The 14055-nt window shown below is 39.3% G+C and overlaps 1 protein-coding gene across 1 annotated transcript in view; it reads left to right on the forward strand.

Annotated features, from left to right (window-relative positions):
* Positions 1–4161: 4161 nt before the first annotated feature.
* Positions 4162–14055, forward strand: part of LOC113053821 (contactin-associated protein-like 5) — a 45105-nt gene continuing 35211 nt past the window's right edge. The window contains exons 1-3 of the mRNA XM_026219059.1: positions 4162–4271; positions 6252–6358; positions 9339–9532. Coding sequence (XP_026074844.1) covers positions 4162–4271; positions 6252–6358; positions 9339–9532 — 411 coding nt within the window. The remainder of the gene's footprint in view (positions 4272–6251; positions 6359–9338; positions 9533–14055) is intronic.

Genomic DNA, 14055 nt, shown 5'->3' on the forward strand with positions numbered 1-14055 from the left:
GATAGTGTTTTCACTATAGTTTGGATATTAGTATCCAGCGCAGATTTGATGTGAAACGGCTCGTTCACTGAACCGCAGGCGCGTCTCCGTGAGCAGCCGTGAAACAGTGATTCTGTTCAAATTCCCTTTAAAATCTTAAATGATTCCCTTTGAGCTAAATTGACCTGTTTCCCTTACATGGGCATTACCTCTTGGATTTTCTCTGTCATCAATCTTTCCATCTTGCATATGCCATACCACTGTTTATGTGGTGAATTATGGTGAATGGCACAGGGTGCACTACAGGGGACAGGATCGATTAAATTTGAGCTGTGAAGTTCCTCGAAATACAGTTTAGAATTCGGCCTCCAATGACTATGAAAATACAGTAATTGAAAAAATATGATTATTGCACCCTATTCTGCTCCCTTTCTAGCAGTGCGCTTTTGCTGTCATATTACTTTACTTTTGCAAAATGGGACGTGCTTGATTAGATTCATTCATGTTTTTAAACGCGTGAAAGATAATGCACTCCGACACGGAACAGAATTCAGACATGTATAAATTAATCTTTCAGCTTGAGGTGCATCCATAAGTGGTCAAATACAGGCAAAAAAGTGTCAAAATGCGGCTCTAGGTGATTATTATTAAGTGAATGTAAACAGTTGAGAATGAAAATATGTGTGTAACAGTAAATTGGATCCATGCAGATCTTAAAGTGACAACAGGCATTTCCTGCTGTAGACTGTGATTAATATTAATCAACAATTTATTATTAAATTAAATTATTCCATATCTGTAGTGAGCTGTCAAATTAATACTTTGGACTTGCATACAATTTAAAGCACTGCTTGTTCTTTAAAGTAAAATTTTTTAGTCTAACTATTTTCAATAATATTTTAGGATATATATATTTTTTAACTAATATTAGTAACCATAGTATTCTGCTTTGGTATTGAAAATTGTGCAATTCCGCTGGTCTCTAAACTGTAGATGTCATAGCAACCTTATTTTAAAAAATATATATTATAAAAAATATATATTTTAAAAAATATATATTATATATATATATATATATATATATATATATATATATATATATATATATATATATATATATATATATATATATATATATATATATTGCTATCTTGTGGTCATGTGCCCCACTCATAATCGTGTTAAATATTTGTGATTACAATATTGACCAAAATAATCGAGATTATTATTTTTGCCATAATCGAGCAGCCCCAATGTAAATGTGAATTTGATTGATGTGAATGAAGTCTTGTTACACATTGTCATGCAAACCACTGCAGCGCACACACAGTCTGATCGGGTCCAGAGACAAGATAGCACAGAACGGATCATATGCGTAAGCTGGCACAGACCACAAAACATATTTGACCCATTTGATTTCTTCGCAGAATGCTATATTTTATAGCAAAATGGGTGAAATTAGGAGGAAAAACATCTAAGGTTACGGAAAGAGATGCTGCGTCGATGATGCTTTGGGGAATTGGGGTGACGTCTCTGAATGACGTGTGTAATCAGTCCAATGGATGGGCGAGACATCATAGGCGGGTGATGTCAGAGACCAGGAAGCATAAAAGCACGAGTGGCGAAGCCGGCAGCCAGCCTCAGAGGATGAAGCAAGCGCCAGCCAGAGATGCCGGAAGTGTGGCACTGCGACGCAGCGTCTCATTCCCTCGAGGAACCAGGGTTACATACGTATCCTTAGACATTCCTCTTCAGGAACTCAAGCTGCATCGATGATGCTTTGGGGAACGAAAATGCCCACGCCGCCAGACTTTCAAATCTCTGCCTAGTGTGGAAGAGTCTAAACCTCCAAGAGAGGGGAGATCAGAGGACTTGAGGCTTAGGATAGCATCCTGATCACCTCTCAGCATAAGCTTCTTCTGGCCGGAGCCTCAGTGAACCATGGAGGAAACATGTAACCAGAGTGTTTCTGCCCACTGACTGGCCATCAAAAGGGGAGCGGTAGGCCGCCATGGCCGCCAAGTAGACCTTCAAGGTGGAGTGGGTCAATCCTGCGTAGAGCCTGCCTGCAAGAACTCCAGCACTGTACCAACCGGGCAGTTAACTGGGTTGAGCTGGCGGTCTCCGTACCAAGAAGTGAAAAGCTTCCACTTCAAGGCATACAGTTTCCTCGTTGAGGGAGCTCTGGATTGGAGAAATGGTCTCAACAACCTCGGTGGAGAGACCGGAAGCTAAGAGTTGTGCCTCCTCAGAGACCACACCAGGAACCATACCCGGCCCAGGGCACTCTCGCCAGAACTCCCGGGAGAAGAGCAGTCAGGGGAAAAACGTAAAGATGAAGCCTCTGCCATGTCTGTACCATGATGTCCAGCCCCAGTGGAACTGGATGAGTCACAGGAATCCAGAGGGGACAGTGCAATGTCTCTCGAGATGCAAACAGATCCACCCGAGTCTGGCCAACCTTTGCAACTCTGCTTCATCACCTCGGTGTGAAGCTGCCATTCCCTGGACCTCGGCCCCTGCCTCAACAGGATGTCTGCTCCCATATGAAGTTGACCAGGAGTTCACCCTGGGACCACACAAGGATCTGGTATGCTAGTTTGTATAAACAGCGTGAGCACAGAACTCCTTGGTGGTTGATGTAAGAGACCACTGCTGTGTTGTCGGTGCGCAGCAACACATGGTGACCTCTTAGGTCTGGGAGAAAGTAATGTAGTGCTTGAAGCACGGCCAGCATCCTCAGGCAGATGATATGCCATGTCAGATGGCAGCCATTCCCCAGATCGTGGGCAGGGTGTCCACCCATGACCGCACCCCAGCCGGTGAGGGATGCATCAGTCGCTAGCATATGCGGCGACAAAGAGCTCGCAGCACCGGGCCCTAAGACAAGAACCAAGGTTTTCTCCATATGTCTAAGGCACGTAGGCACCACCGCATGACCTTTAGCATGCGAAGTTGGTTTTCCCTCGGGGAGAACCCCTTGGTCTTGAGCCACAACTCTAAGGGTCTCCTGTACAGCAGGACAATAACATTCACGTTGGACGCAGCAGCCATCAGACCCAGCAATCTGCGAGACTGCTTGACAGTGAGTGACTTCTCTCACTCTCGCGACTTCAGTGTGGATCAACTCGATCCAAGCAGGTGACATACGTGCCTGCATTGTGATCGAATCTTACACCCCACCCAGATAAGTGGTTCTCTATACTGGAGAAAGCACACTTTTCTTGGCTTTAAGTCTTAACCCCAGCTTTTTTATTTGAGCAAGAATTAAACAATCAAGGCGGAACCGTCATCTGCTCTGATTGAGCTAATTTCAACCAATTGTTAAAGTGGTTGAGTTGTGAAAATGTGGGGTAAGAGTGCAAGGCCAGAGGAAGATCCGTATTGGTAGGCTTTTGCCCCCAAAAGCAAACCTCAGGAACCTCCGAAGAAGAAGGATGGAGATTAGTTCATCTTTTTGATAGATCGTGACACACCATTCCTCGGACTTGGCCTGTGCAAGCGTGCTGAACTTCAGTCCCCTGACTGAAAGGTTCAAAAAGTGCAGTTCTTAAAAAGGACACAACACCTCATCCTTCCTCGGAAACAGTGAAGTACCGGCTGCAGGACCCGTGCCTCAGCAGCAGCGCAACTGCAACAGCAAAATCGCATGCATGGACACACTCCTCGGAGTGTGCCTGGTGAGAGAGCATGCAGCAGCAGCGAGCTTCCGAACCCCTGAGAGCAGGCGCTGGATCTGGTGGTTAAGGAAGAAGATAGGCACTTGCCCGTCTACATTCCTTCCAGCAGATCCAAAAGTGAAACCCGCGAGCACAACCACCGCTCCACCTCGGCGAAAGTGGGGCTGGCACAGCAAGAAATGCCAGTGAAGGCTCCCTCCTCAAAGAGAGCCTTCTGAGAGTGAAGCAAAACGCTCGCATCGCAACCGTCAACTCCATTGAGAGCTGACACTGCACGCTTCACTCTCAAGCAGACAACACACGAGCTGCGTGTGTCCCTACTTTTTTTTTTGCTGGCAGAAAAAAAAAACAGCCTGAACGCTGACTGCTCTCGCCCAAAACTTCTCTTGATTGAAGCTTTGACAAATGGAGTTTATCAGTGGACAAACAGCACTAAATAAGACTTACAAACCGATACTTTTATCGTGCTTTTGTGCTTCTTGGTCTCTGACGTCACCCGCCTATGACGTCTCACCCATCCATTAAACTGATTACACACGTTATTCAGAGACGTCACGCTGGAGGAGTTCCCCAAAGCATCATTGACGCAGCTCAAGTTCCTGAAGAGGAACTGTTAGACAGACTTGGTATTAGAAACAGCACTGTTGAGTAGAAAAGATTTGACATTTTCCGACGTTCCAGTATGGATGAGAAACTTTTAGAAAACGCTTGAAAACGCTAATGTGGATGAAAAGCGTTTTAAAACAAAAACTCAAATGTATTCGGATTAATGTAGAAGTAGCATTAAACCAATTTTCAATTGGCTCTTTTAATCAGAAGGCGGGGCTTCCTTAGTTAGAAAGGCCATATTGAGTGTTGCATTTTTTCACATTCAAAACTACAGGAGTGTCTTGGATATATTTTACATCTTTGGTTTCAAGGCACTTTAGTGGACCTTTAAGCACACTTCTTTTTTTTACAAGAGGCGTGAAGATTTCTTCTCACGTTTAGTGAAACACAAACAGACATGTCAATTAAACATGGTGAAAGAGGGGGGTTGGGGGGGGTGTGTTGGTGACCTGCACCATACATAAAAACCCTTAAAAAATTATTATGAGTAAATCTCATACAAGTGTACACCATCCTCTTCACAATAGATCAATTTGTTTCCTAATGTGTAAAACTTTTTCAATTAGCACCAAATTAACTGAATGCACCTTAATTGCTTACTGTGTATGGAGACTATAATAGCCATCTTTATAATAAATGCCAAATACAGTTTTTTCCTGTTAAATGTCAATGTCGTGCCTTACTTAAAACTCGAATTCCCATAAATGGATGAACGTTTATTACTTTCATCTGATAGAATTCATGCTAACTCAGATTTGTAGAGTCTGCTTTTCATTCCTTAATGATTAACGTTTCATGGCAGCCTTCACAAAAGTGGTTTTGTTCACAAAAGTGTTTTTTTTTTTGGGTTTCATCACTGAGAACCTGCAAAAGTCAAGAGAGTTTGAACATAAGAATATGACAAGAAGAGATTCAGACACTGCAGCGACTTCACATATGTATGAAGGTCAAAAGTGGTTAGTGCTTAGCAGGAGGGTAATAGCTGAACATATGTCACCTAAATTTAAAAAGAGGGGTTATCTGGAGCATGCAGCATTTGTCTGTGGTGTTTTTTTTTTTTTTTTTTTTTTTTTTTTTTTTTTTTTTGCTTATACATATTCAAAATGTATAGATCAGAGCCTGTGAGCTTAGAGCAAGTGATGATTGTCATTTGTGGAATACAACTCTGGTAGGGAGCAGACCGAGAAATCCCATGTGTAATTATTGGTATTCAGTTACCCCTTCATATCTCTTTCTTCCTGCCTCAAGGCCTTTGCTTGCAATGCAAAATAAATTCACATAATATCATAATATATCGCATAACCTTTTCCATCAAACAGCAAAGTCAAGACCCCTACTGAGTTTTAACCCTAATTATGACACTTTACCAAAGTATAGAGGTATATTTTGCGGTTACCATAGACACAACCTTCAGAGGTTGCTTTCTTGACCCAGAAACCTATTTTTCTCTATATCTCATTTTTAGGCTTCTGACCATGAAGACATTAGTTTTATTATTATTATTTATAATTACAACGATTATACAACATTCAAAACAAGTAAAACCATGTCAATGCTAAACTTTCATGTGTGCATTTGTTTAATTATTTTCAAATAACTGCTAAGCTTAATTTCAGATTAGATCTGTAAGTAGAATTATTTATTTTTTATTTTTTTATTTTTTTGTTCTTCAGGTAATAGAATGTTGCAAGATCTGAAATTAAGAAAAAAGTTCTCTCAGTTACTCAAACTCTCAAAATGTTGCAACTTGGTTTGATATGAAGAAAAGAGGTGCATAAATGTGGATTTGCCATGAAATCATTTTCCACACTATCGGGATTATTTGAAGGTACCATTATTAGTGAAGATATCTCACCTGTGTGAAGGACTATCTAAACAGAAAAAGATTTGTCTGAGGAAAATCTGCTACACATACGTAAGTAGAGGGGTTTGTTTTCACATTAGCTAATATTTGTCTGTTTTGTTATTGTGTTATCCAGACAGTTGTGATGGATCTCTGGCATCTCTTCTGCCTGCAACTTCCTTTCAGAGCTCTTCACATTTCTCAGACAGTCGGGCTGCGCACTTTGCCAAATTAAACAAAAGAGATGGTAAGTTCTACTTTGCATGTTAATTCATTCATGTGTGTCAGTTAAGGAGACAAAATAAATTACACTTGGGAAATTTAAGCCTTCTTAGTGTTATAGGAGCCTTTTATTTATGAACTCTTTTAACCTTTAATAGACTATATGTATGTGAATGTGACACTGACGATTGGAGCAATGGCTGTTTAAAATTCAGCTTTACCATCAGAGAATTATAATTAATGTATTAAAATAGAAAACAGTTATTTTACGTTGTGATAATATTTCAGATTAAATAAATGCAGTAAAAAAAAAAAAAAATATATATATATATATATATATATATATATATATATATATATATATATATATATATATATATATATATATATATTAGTGCTGTCAAAATTAGCGCGTTAACGCATTCGATTAATTTGAAATATTTAACGCGTTAAAAAAAAATAACACAATTAACGCGGTTGCAGTTTTTTTTTATTTCCAGTTGTGGCCTATGTGTGTTCAACGTGCAAATAAATATGGATAAGACCAAGGAAGGACTTTTAGACGGAAAGTTTCAGTATAAAACTCTGCCGGGTTACTCTTCAGTCTGCCACAAGAAACAGCAACATTAAAATCATGAACTCAAATGTCATTGTTTAAAAAAACAACAACAATGACTGTAACAGTGCGTAAATCAGACATTTCTGTAACGCTAACGTTAATAAGCTTAAACGAAAAAACGAAATAATTGTGTAGCGGAGTATTTTTTGTACACAGTGCCGCGAACTGTCAATCACTCCTGTGCGCGTGCATCACTGTCCTCCTCGCAGCTGCAGCAACTTGCGCTCTCTCTCTTCATCAAGCTTTAAAACAAAAAGGGGACAAAAAGATCATATTGTCTTTGTGCATAGGCTATAGATTAATTAGATAAATGAATATCTAAATTTGTGCCTTGCCGTCTACGGTATTTTTTTAGAACTTAGAAAAAAGATGCTGCAGCCAATGAACAGCCAGCGGGGGCTGCAGGACGACTCAACCTCCGCAGACAGTTTTTAATGTTTATCAGACAATAAATACTCAAGATTTTGCTTTAGTATAACTCACAACGAGTTTCACACACCTTCTCCGGCCACGTTGAGTTGTTGACACTTAACAGTGGGAAAAGCGACACATGCGCTATTCACTTGTATAACTTAAGGGTGAATGGGTAATGTAGTTTCTGCTCTGGGTGGGATGAATTAGGAAGCTTGCATTGTGAAGGGCGCTCTGAAAATCGGCAGTGTAGGTAAAAGATTAAAACCTCTATTAAAACAGATGTCCAAATGAGCGTACCGGTACGCTACAAGCACGTTCTGGGTGCACGGAGAGGTTGCGGTACGCTCAAGAGCTATATTTGGAAGTAGCGGTACCAGTGCATACCGGCCCACTTAAGGCACTGGCAATTACTATACTTTGGAATTTTTTTGCAGTCCACTTAGAATTCAACATGGAAATCATTTTTGTTTTTTATTGGCATTGATTGTTTTGAAATTCAAATGGTACTTACATGCCTGTGTTTTTATTTCTGTAATAAATATGGCTTTCAAGCCAACAGTTAATTTGGAGGATATTGATGGTTTATTGCAGGTATGTTGTTTACATGAGAAAATCTGTGTTACAAGTTAAACAAAAATTCCAATAAACAATCATATTTTGAATTTAAATAGTTTCTTTGTCTTGAGTTTACATTAATTATTTACATTTTACATTTACCTATCCAAAAAGTTTCAGTCTTTTAATTGCGATTAATCGCGATTAATCGCGATTAATTTTAAAAAATTGTGCGATTAATTAGTTAATTTTTTTTAATCGATTGACAGCACTAATATATATATATATATATATATATATATATATATATATATATATATATATATATATATATATATATATAACCATAACCATAACCATATATATATAACCAACCCCATCTGCATGTCTCTGAGCTATTTATAACTGTGACCAACCTTAACCGCATGCATCTTTAACAAACTAAATGATTCCTCTCTCTAGGGGTTCTGTTCAAATACTGCACTTTTCAAGTGAGAGGTCCCCTGTTTAAGATTCTTCTCTGATCTGCTCCCGTGGTGTCCGTAGTGCTTGAGTAATGATCTTCTCTGCCTGAGTCAGACCAATTTCTCCATGCAGTGAGCTGGAGGATTGTGGAGGCAGAAATGCATCTTTATATAGAGCACAGGTGCTGGCAGCCCTCTCTGATCCAAAGTGAATGTTGTACATGTTAAGCGAGGTCAAGAGGTTGAAGCTTTTTGGCCTGTTTTGGAGTGGAGGCCGTCTACTGATTGACAGCAGCTCACATTATGAAAATAAAACCAAATAGAATCCAAATTGAAATGAAGTTTTGATAGTTTCATGTACTTGCTCAAATGAAAGCGAGTGCCAGTTCTACCAGAAAGACTCGGAGAAGATATTGAAACAATTCATACATTTATTTATGACCCAGCAAGCTGTATGTTTGTATTTGGCGTAGGCCCCATTCGTAAATAGCTGTCCGAGGGTACGGATTCAGTATTTCCTGCCTGAAGATGAAGGCAGGGGCGCAGCCGACCCCCGTGACGTTTTAGGAGGGACCATCCTGGTGGTGGTGGGATGGTTGGAGGGGAAGAACATCCTGTGGTGGTAAGGGAGATGGAGAGAAGATGCTTGTTATTGTTGAGGGAGGAGCCAATCTTGGTGGTGGAGGGGTGGGTGGTGGCGAGTGACGTGTTCAGCATCTGCAAACTCAGACAAGTGTAAGCACAGGTTCTTTTATACTTCTATTATTAGAACGTGATTGGACGATTGAAAAGGTAATAGGTGACGCTAACAATTGAGTCTTCCTGGCAGAACTTATGCTAAAGCTTCCATTTTCCTTTCCCATTATTTTTTCTTTCAGCAAGGACATCATATGACACTCAAAATAGAAAAATGTTTTGATAAACATTGACAGAGGTCTTATGGGGTTCTCTAGGAGGAGGTGGGTGGAGCCCAGAGTTGATGGACAAGTCACCCTGGCTGCAGGTTGACCTCCAGGACCGAGTGGAGGTGACAGCGGTGGCCACGCAAGGTCGTCACGGTAGCACGGATTGGGTCAGTGCCTACATGCTCCTGTACAGTGACACCGGACGCGTCTGGAAGCAGTACATGTTAGAGGACATTGTTGGGGTAAGTGTGTGTATTTTGGTACCACTTCACCCTGCTGGGGCTTATTTTACAAAAATAACTGGCTGTCTGTGCATTATCCCACTTATTACATGGCTGCTTATCTTATATATATAAAGAAATGCAAATGAAATATTGATTTCGGTCTAAATTATTTTATTATGTGGGAGGAAATAGACCGTAGAGTAATGAGATACAACAAACTACCACAGCTATAGGAAATAGACTTTCTGGGGCAACTGTAAATTATAAAGTTTAGCGGTCATTATGCAAAATTATTATACAGTGCACTAGAATACTCCATTCTGATTGGTCATTTGTGGCCTTCTGCAGTTGAATATTTTTGTGGAATGATCTCTAAACTGTTTATTTCACTATTGTCCCTGATAACCAATTTCCTACAATGGGCTAGTTCAATGCTTCTCATATCACTCTGCAGTCTCTTTTTTCTCACATAATCATATCATTTCAACTCAAATCAATATTTTGTGTCAATTTCTTTATTTATTTGGTGAGAAGTGGTATAATGTACATTCACCCGGTCATTAGGGCAAAATAAACCCCTTCAGGGTGATACAAGAGTCTTTTGCTTTGTGTCAGGGTTCTGATCACCCTGTTTGGATTCAATTTCCAAAGAGCATGTGAAAGTAAGGTCATTATCCTTTCGATAATATCTTTTAGCGGCTGAATTTTTACTGATTTAGTTGATTACGCATCACCTATGGTGCTGCAGAGGAAAATGAGAGTCTTGTTTTTAACATCTTTAGTGCAGCTTATTTTCATGCACTGAAAAGTTCTGATCCCATTAACTGAACTCTGAATTCAGTTACGAACATATGAATTGCTGCTAGCAATTTCTGAGATTCCTGAAATAGATTGTTCTAATGATGTTGAACCTGCCACAGCCTCTCAATAATTGCCAGTGTTTGAAGAGATCTTGATGCTGCTCCACCAACGCATCTATTGTCTTTGTCCTCAGGCTTGGCCTCTACGCTTAAGAATGCTTCTACACAGAATTTTCATTATCCCCTGTTGCTGCTTTGTAATTATATACAAATGATGAGACTGCTGCTTTATTAAAGATATAATGGCATTAACAGAGTGTGTTTAATGAAAAGAGAAGATTACAGTCGAGTAAGATGTAATTAGCCTTTAATATGGAGGAAATGTGTTGATCAGAAGTGTAAAGGTAACACACTCAGCAATGTGAAGCGATGTGGGAATAGTAATGTCTGGAGACACTCTCAGCTTTATTAATATTCAAGCAAAACTTTTATTTGATACACAATAGGCTCATTATATAAAGCTCTGAATGTTTGACATGATATACAATAAGAAATGGTTTAAATTCACTGTCATTCTGAGTCATGCTTTGCTCTCATGTGTAAAGGATTGATTTAGTAATCTTTATATAAATGCTTCTGAAGAACCAGTCGATTGCGTTTATTTATATTCTGTTTATTTTTATTCTGGTGTCATTTACCAGGTTTAGGGGATTGATCCTTGCCCTTTTACATAAGGACACATCGATTCTTCATATAGGCTGAAAGATATTCCCAAAATATAAGCAACAAATAGAAATATATTCCCATAAGTGAGGTTTTGAAAATATACAGACATTTTCATCAATGGTAATTAAAATTATGTGTAGTGTAGACATCCATATAGTGAGTTGCAACACCAGAATTTGTTGCAGTGCAATGTTTAGCTTTAAATCTTATACATTCTGTAAAATCTATGTATTTTCACACCAAATGAAAATTAAATTAATGTAATATTCATCAAAGAATCTTGCGGGGAAAGTATTACAGTATCCACAAAAACATTAAGCAACACAACACATTTCAGTATTAATAATAGTAAGAAATGTTTTTTGAGCAGCAAATTAGCATGTTATGAATTTTGAAGGATCATGCTGGATCTGCTGATAATTCAGCTTTGCATATCAAAATGTATAAAAACAGAAAACACCTATTTCAATTTTGTTATAATATTTCACAATGATGGCATTACTGTGTTTTTGATCAAACAAATGCAACACTGCTGACCATTTTGAAAGAAGATATTTGTTTTAAACATAAAGAACCCAAACTTTTGAACAGTAATATATGTTTGATTCTCCAGCTGACTTAATTTTTACTTGGGTATGATGACATAATATTCCCATAGTTTTTGTTATTATTGTGAAAACCCACTATGCAAAGATGGTACATTAGGCTGATATTTTTCCCAGCAACAAAGGCAGATCAAATATTTACAGTCATCAGATCCTCATCGCTCCTGTATTAGCAGTCCTGAATGCATATTTAAAATGCAATACAAGACGCTTTTTATAAACTGTATAAATATAATATAAATGTAAAACTGCATTTCTTTCTTTCTTTCCTTCTTTCTTTCTTTCAACCCAATTTTAAAGAATAAAAGGGTATTATACAGCCTCCTTCACAAGAGTGTCACGTTCACAGTGTTAAAGTGGAAAGATTTGGAAAAGAAGGTGTCTACTAAATGAAAAGGAAAAAAGCCCTCTTAATTTGTTGTCAAGATGGTGTTTTTACTTAATGAGCGCTGTGTCTGAATCTGCTGGGGAAAGCTACCAAATGTTTTGGGCTATGAGGGTGGCCCATCCGCAGAGCTTGTTTGCCTCCACTGTATGTCAGAGGTCTTCCTGTAGGACGGTGTGAATGGGCTTCCCGAAGTGGCAGATAATTGCTCTCTCCAGTCTGGACTGCTGCTGCTGCTGAGTGTGTTGATGTGTAATAGCGTTTGCTGTAAGTCAGAAGCGGATAGAGAGTAAGGAGCAAGTACCTTTTGTAAAAGCATACATTTATTGTATCTTTAATCAATAACCAGTCAACAATAACAGTCAGTTTTATGCATTAGACAGGTGTTCGTTTTTGGTTAAGTGTTTGAGATATGAACAGCTCATGTCACATTACATGTATGTCTTAATATTGTGGCACTGGTGACCTGAAGACAGGCTAGCATTTCAAAAGCAGAAATAGCTGTTGACATGTATCTTGCTGGAATTTCACTGACACATTTCATTCTTTGTCTTCATCTTCTATTGCCATCAGCTCCTGGCGGGGAAACAGGATTCGCCTACGTTGACAGAAAAATGCTGACTGCATAAGCTTTGTAGGGGCCTCACCACGGTCATTTCTTTCGTCTTATAGCCTGTGGGGCTTCGAGCTATTGAGCTGTGTTCATGCCGTCCTTTGTCATTTTCTTTTGACAGACTGTGTGTGTGTGAGTGAAGTGTGCTAGTGTTTCTGGGATGCGAAAATGATAGCCAGAGGATTTTTTGGATTGATTCTAACAGGAAGGATCTGCTCTCTATAATGACAGGAATCAAATTGGAAAATGTTAATTTGTATTTTCTTTTTTATTGTATCTTTCTTTCATTTTCTCTTTTCACCATCTTTTTTTAATTATTATTTTCTTTCTCTGTCCTTTTTTATTTTGTTATTCTCTTCTTCTTTCATTTTCTACTGACAGATTTCAAGCTTGGATTCTCACCATCAATGTATAAAGCCTGCTTCACACCACACACATTATTTAAATTTTTCATATTAAAGGGGGGGTGAAATGCTCGTTTTTCACTCAATATCCTGTTAATCTTGAGTACCTATAGAGTAGTACTGCATCCTTCATAACTCCAAAAAGTCTTTAGTTTTATTATATTCATAAGAAAAAGATAGTCTGTACCGATTTTTCTTGGAAAAACACGACCGGCTGGAGGCGTGACGTGTGGGCGGACCTAAAGAATCACGAGCGCCAGTAGGCTTTTGCGTTGAGAGCATTTGGAAACTGTGACATTACAGTGAGGAAAAAAACATCCAAAACAAACCATGGCTGACACTCAGATTCAGCCGTTTATTTATGATCCAGAATCAGATCCCGAGGCTGAAACTGAACAAGAGCAGCAGCAGCAACGACTCGCTCCGAGCGGGGCTCGAACCCAGGTCTCCTGCATGGGAGGCAGACGCACTAACAAGGAGGCAGAGATATTTGAAGCAGTTTTACTCACCACCTGCGGTTCCAACACACGATCGTGACCCTTTTTCGTTGGGATTGCATCATCCTTAAGAAATAAACGATACGCAAATCCGTCGTCAAACTGGGCCTTGTTTGTAAAACAAGCATCTGCGAAATGCAGGGAACAAATACAAACACTTGCACAATTCCGTTGATGCTCTGTAAAAATAAACTCCATCCACTGGTCCCTTAATGCTGCTTTTTTTTTTTTTTTGGTAATCTGTGGAGGGTTGTCTTGCCCTGGCAACCAAAAAAACTCCTTTTGTGACATTTCGTGACGCTCTCGCTCTGATAAGTGATTGTCTGTGCACAGCCTCTCTCTGCTCTGCTATACGGGAGCGCGCGCTCTTCCAGCAGACGTGCCCTCAGGACCGATATAAGGAAATTCCACTCCATCTAACGTCACACAGAGCCATACTCGAAAAAAAACTTTTCGAAACTTGTGACAAAACGGAGTATTTTTGGAACAGAAATACTCCTTCAAACGTACA

The sequence above is a fragment of the Carassius auratus genome, chromosome 34 (assembly GCF_003368295.1).
Source record: "Carassius auratus strain Wakin chromosome 34, ASM336829v1, whole genome shotgun sequence".
NCBI classification, from domain to species: Eukaryota; Metazoa; Chordata; class Actinopteri; order Cypriniformes; family Cyprinidae; genus Carassius; species Carassius auratus.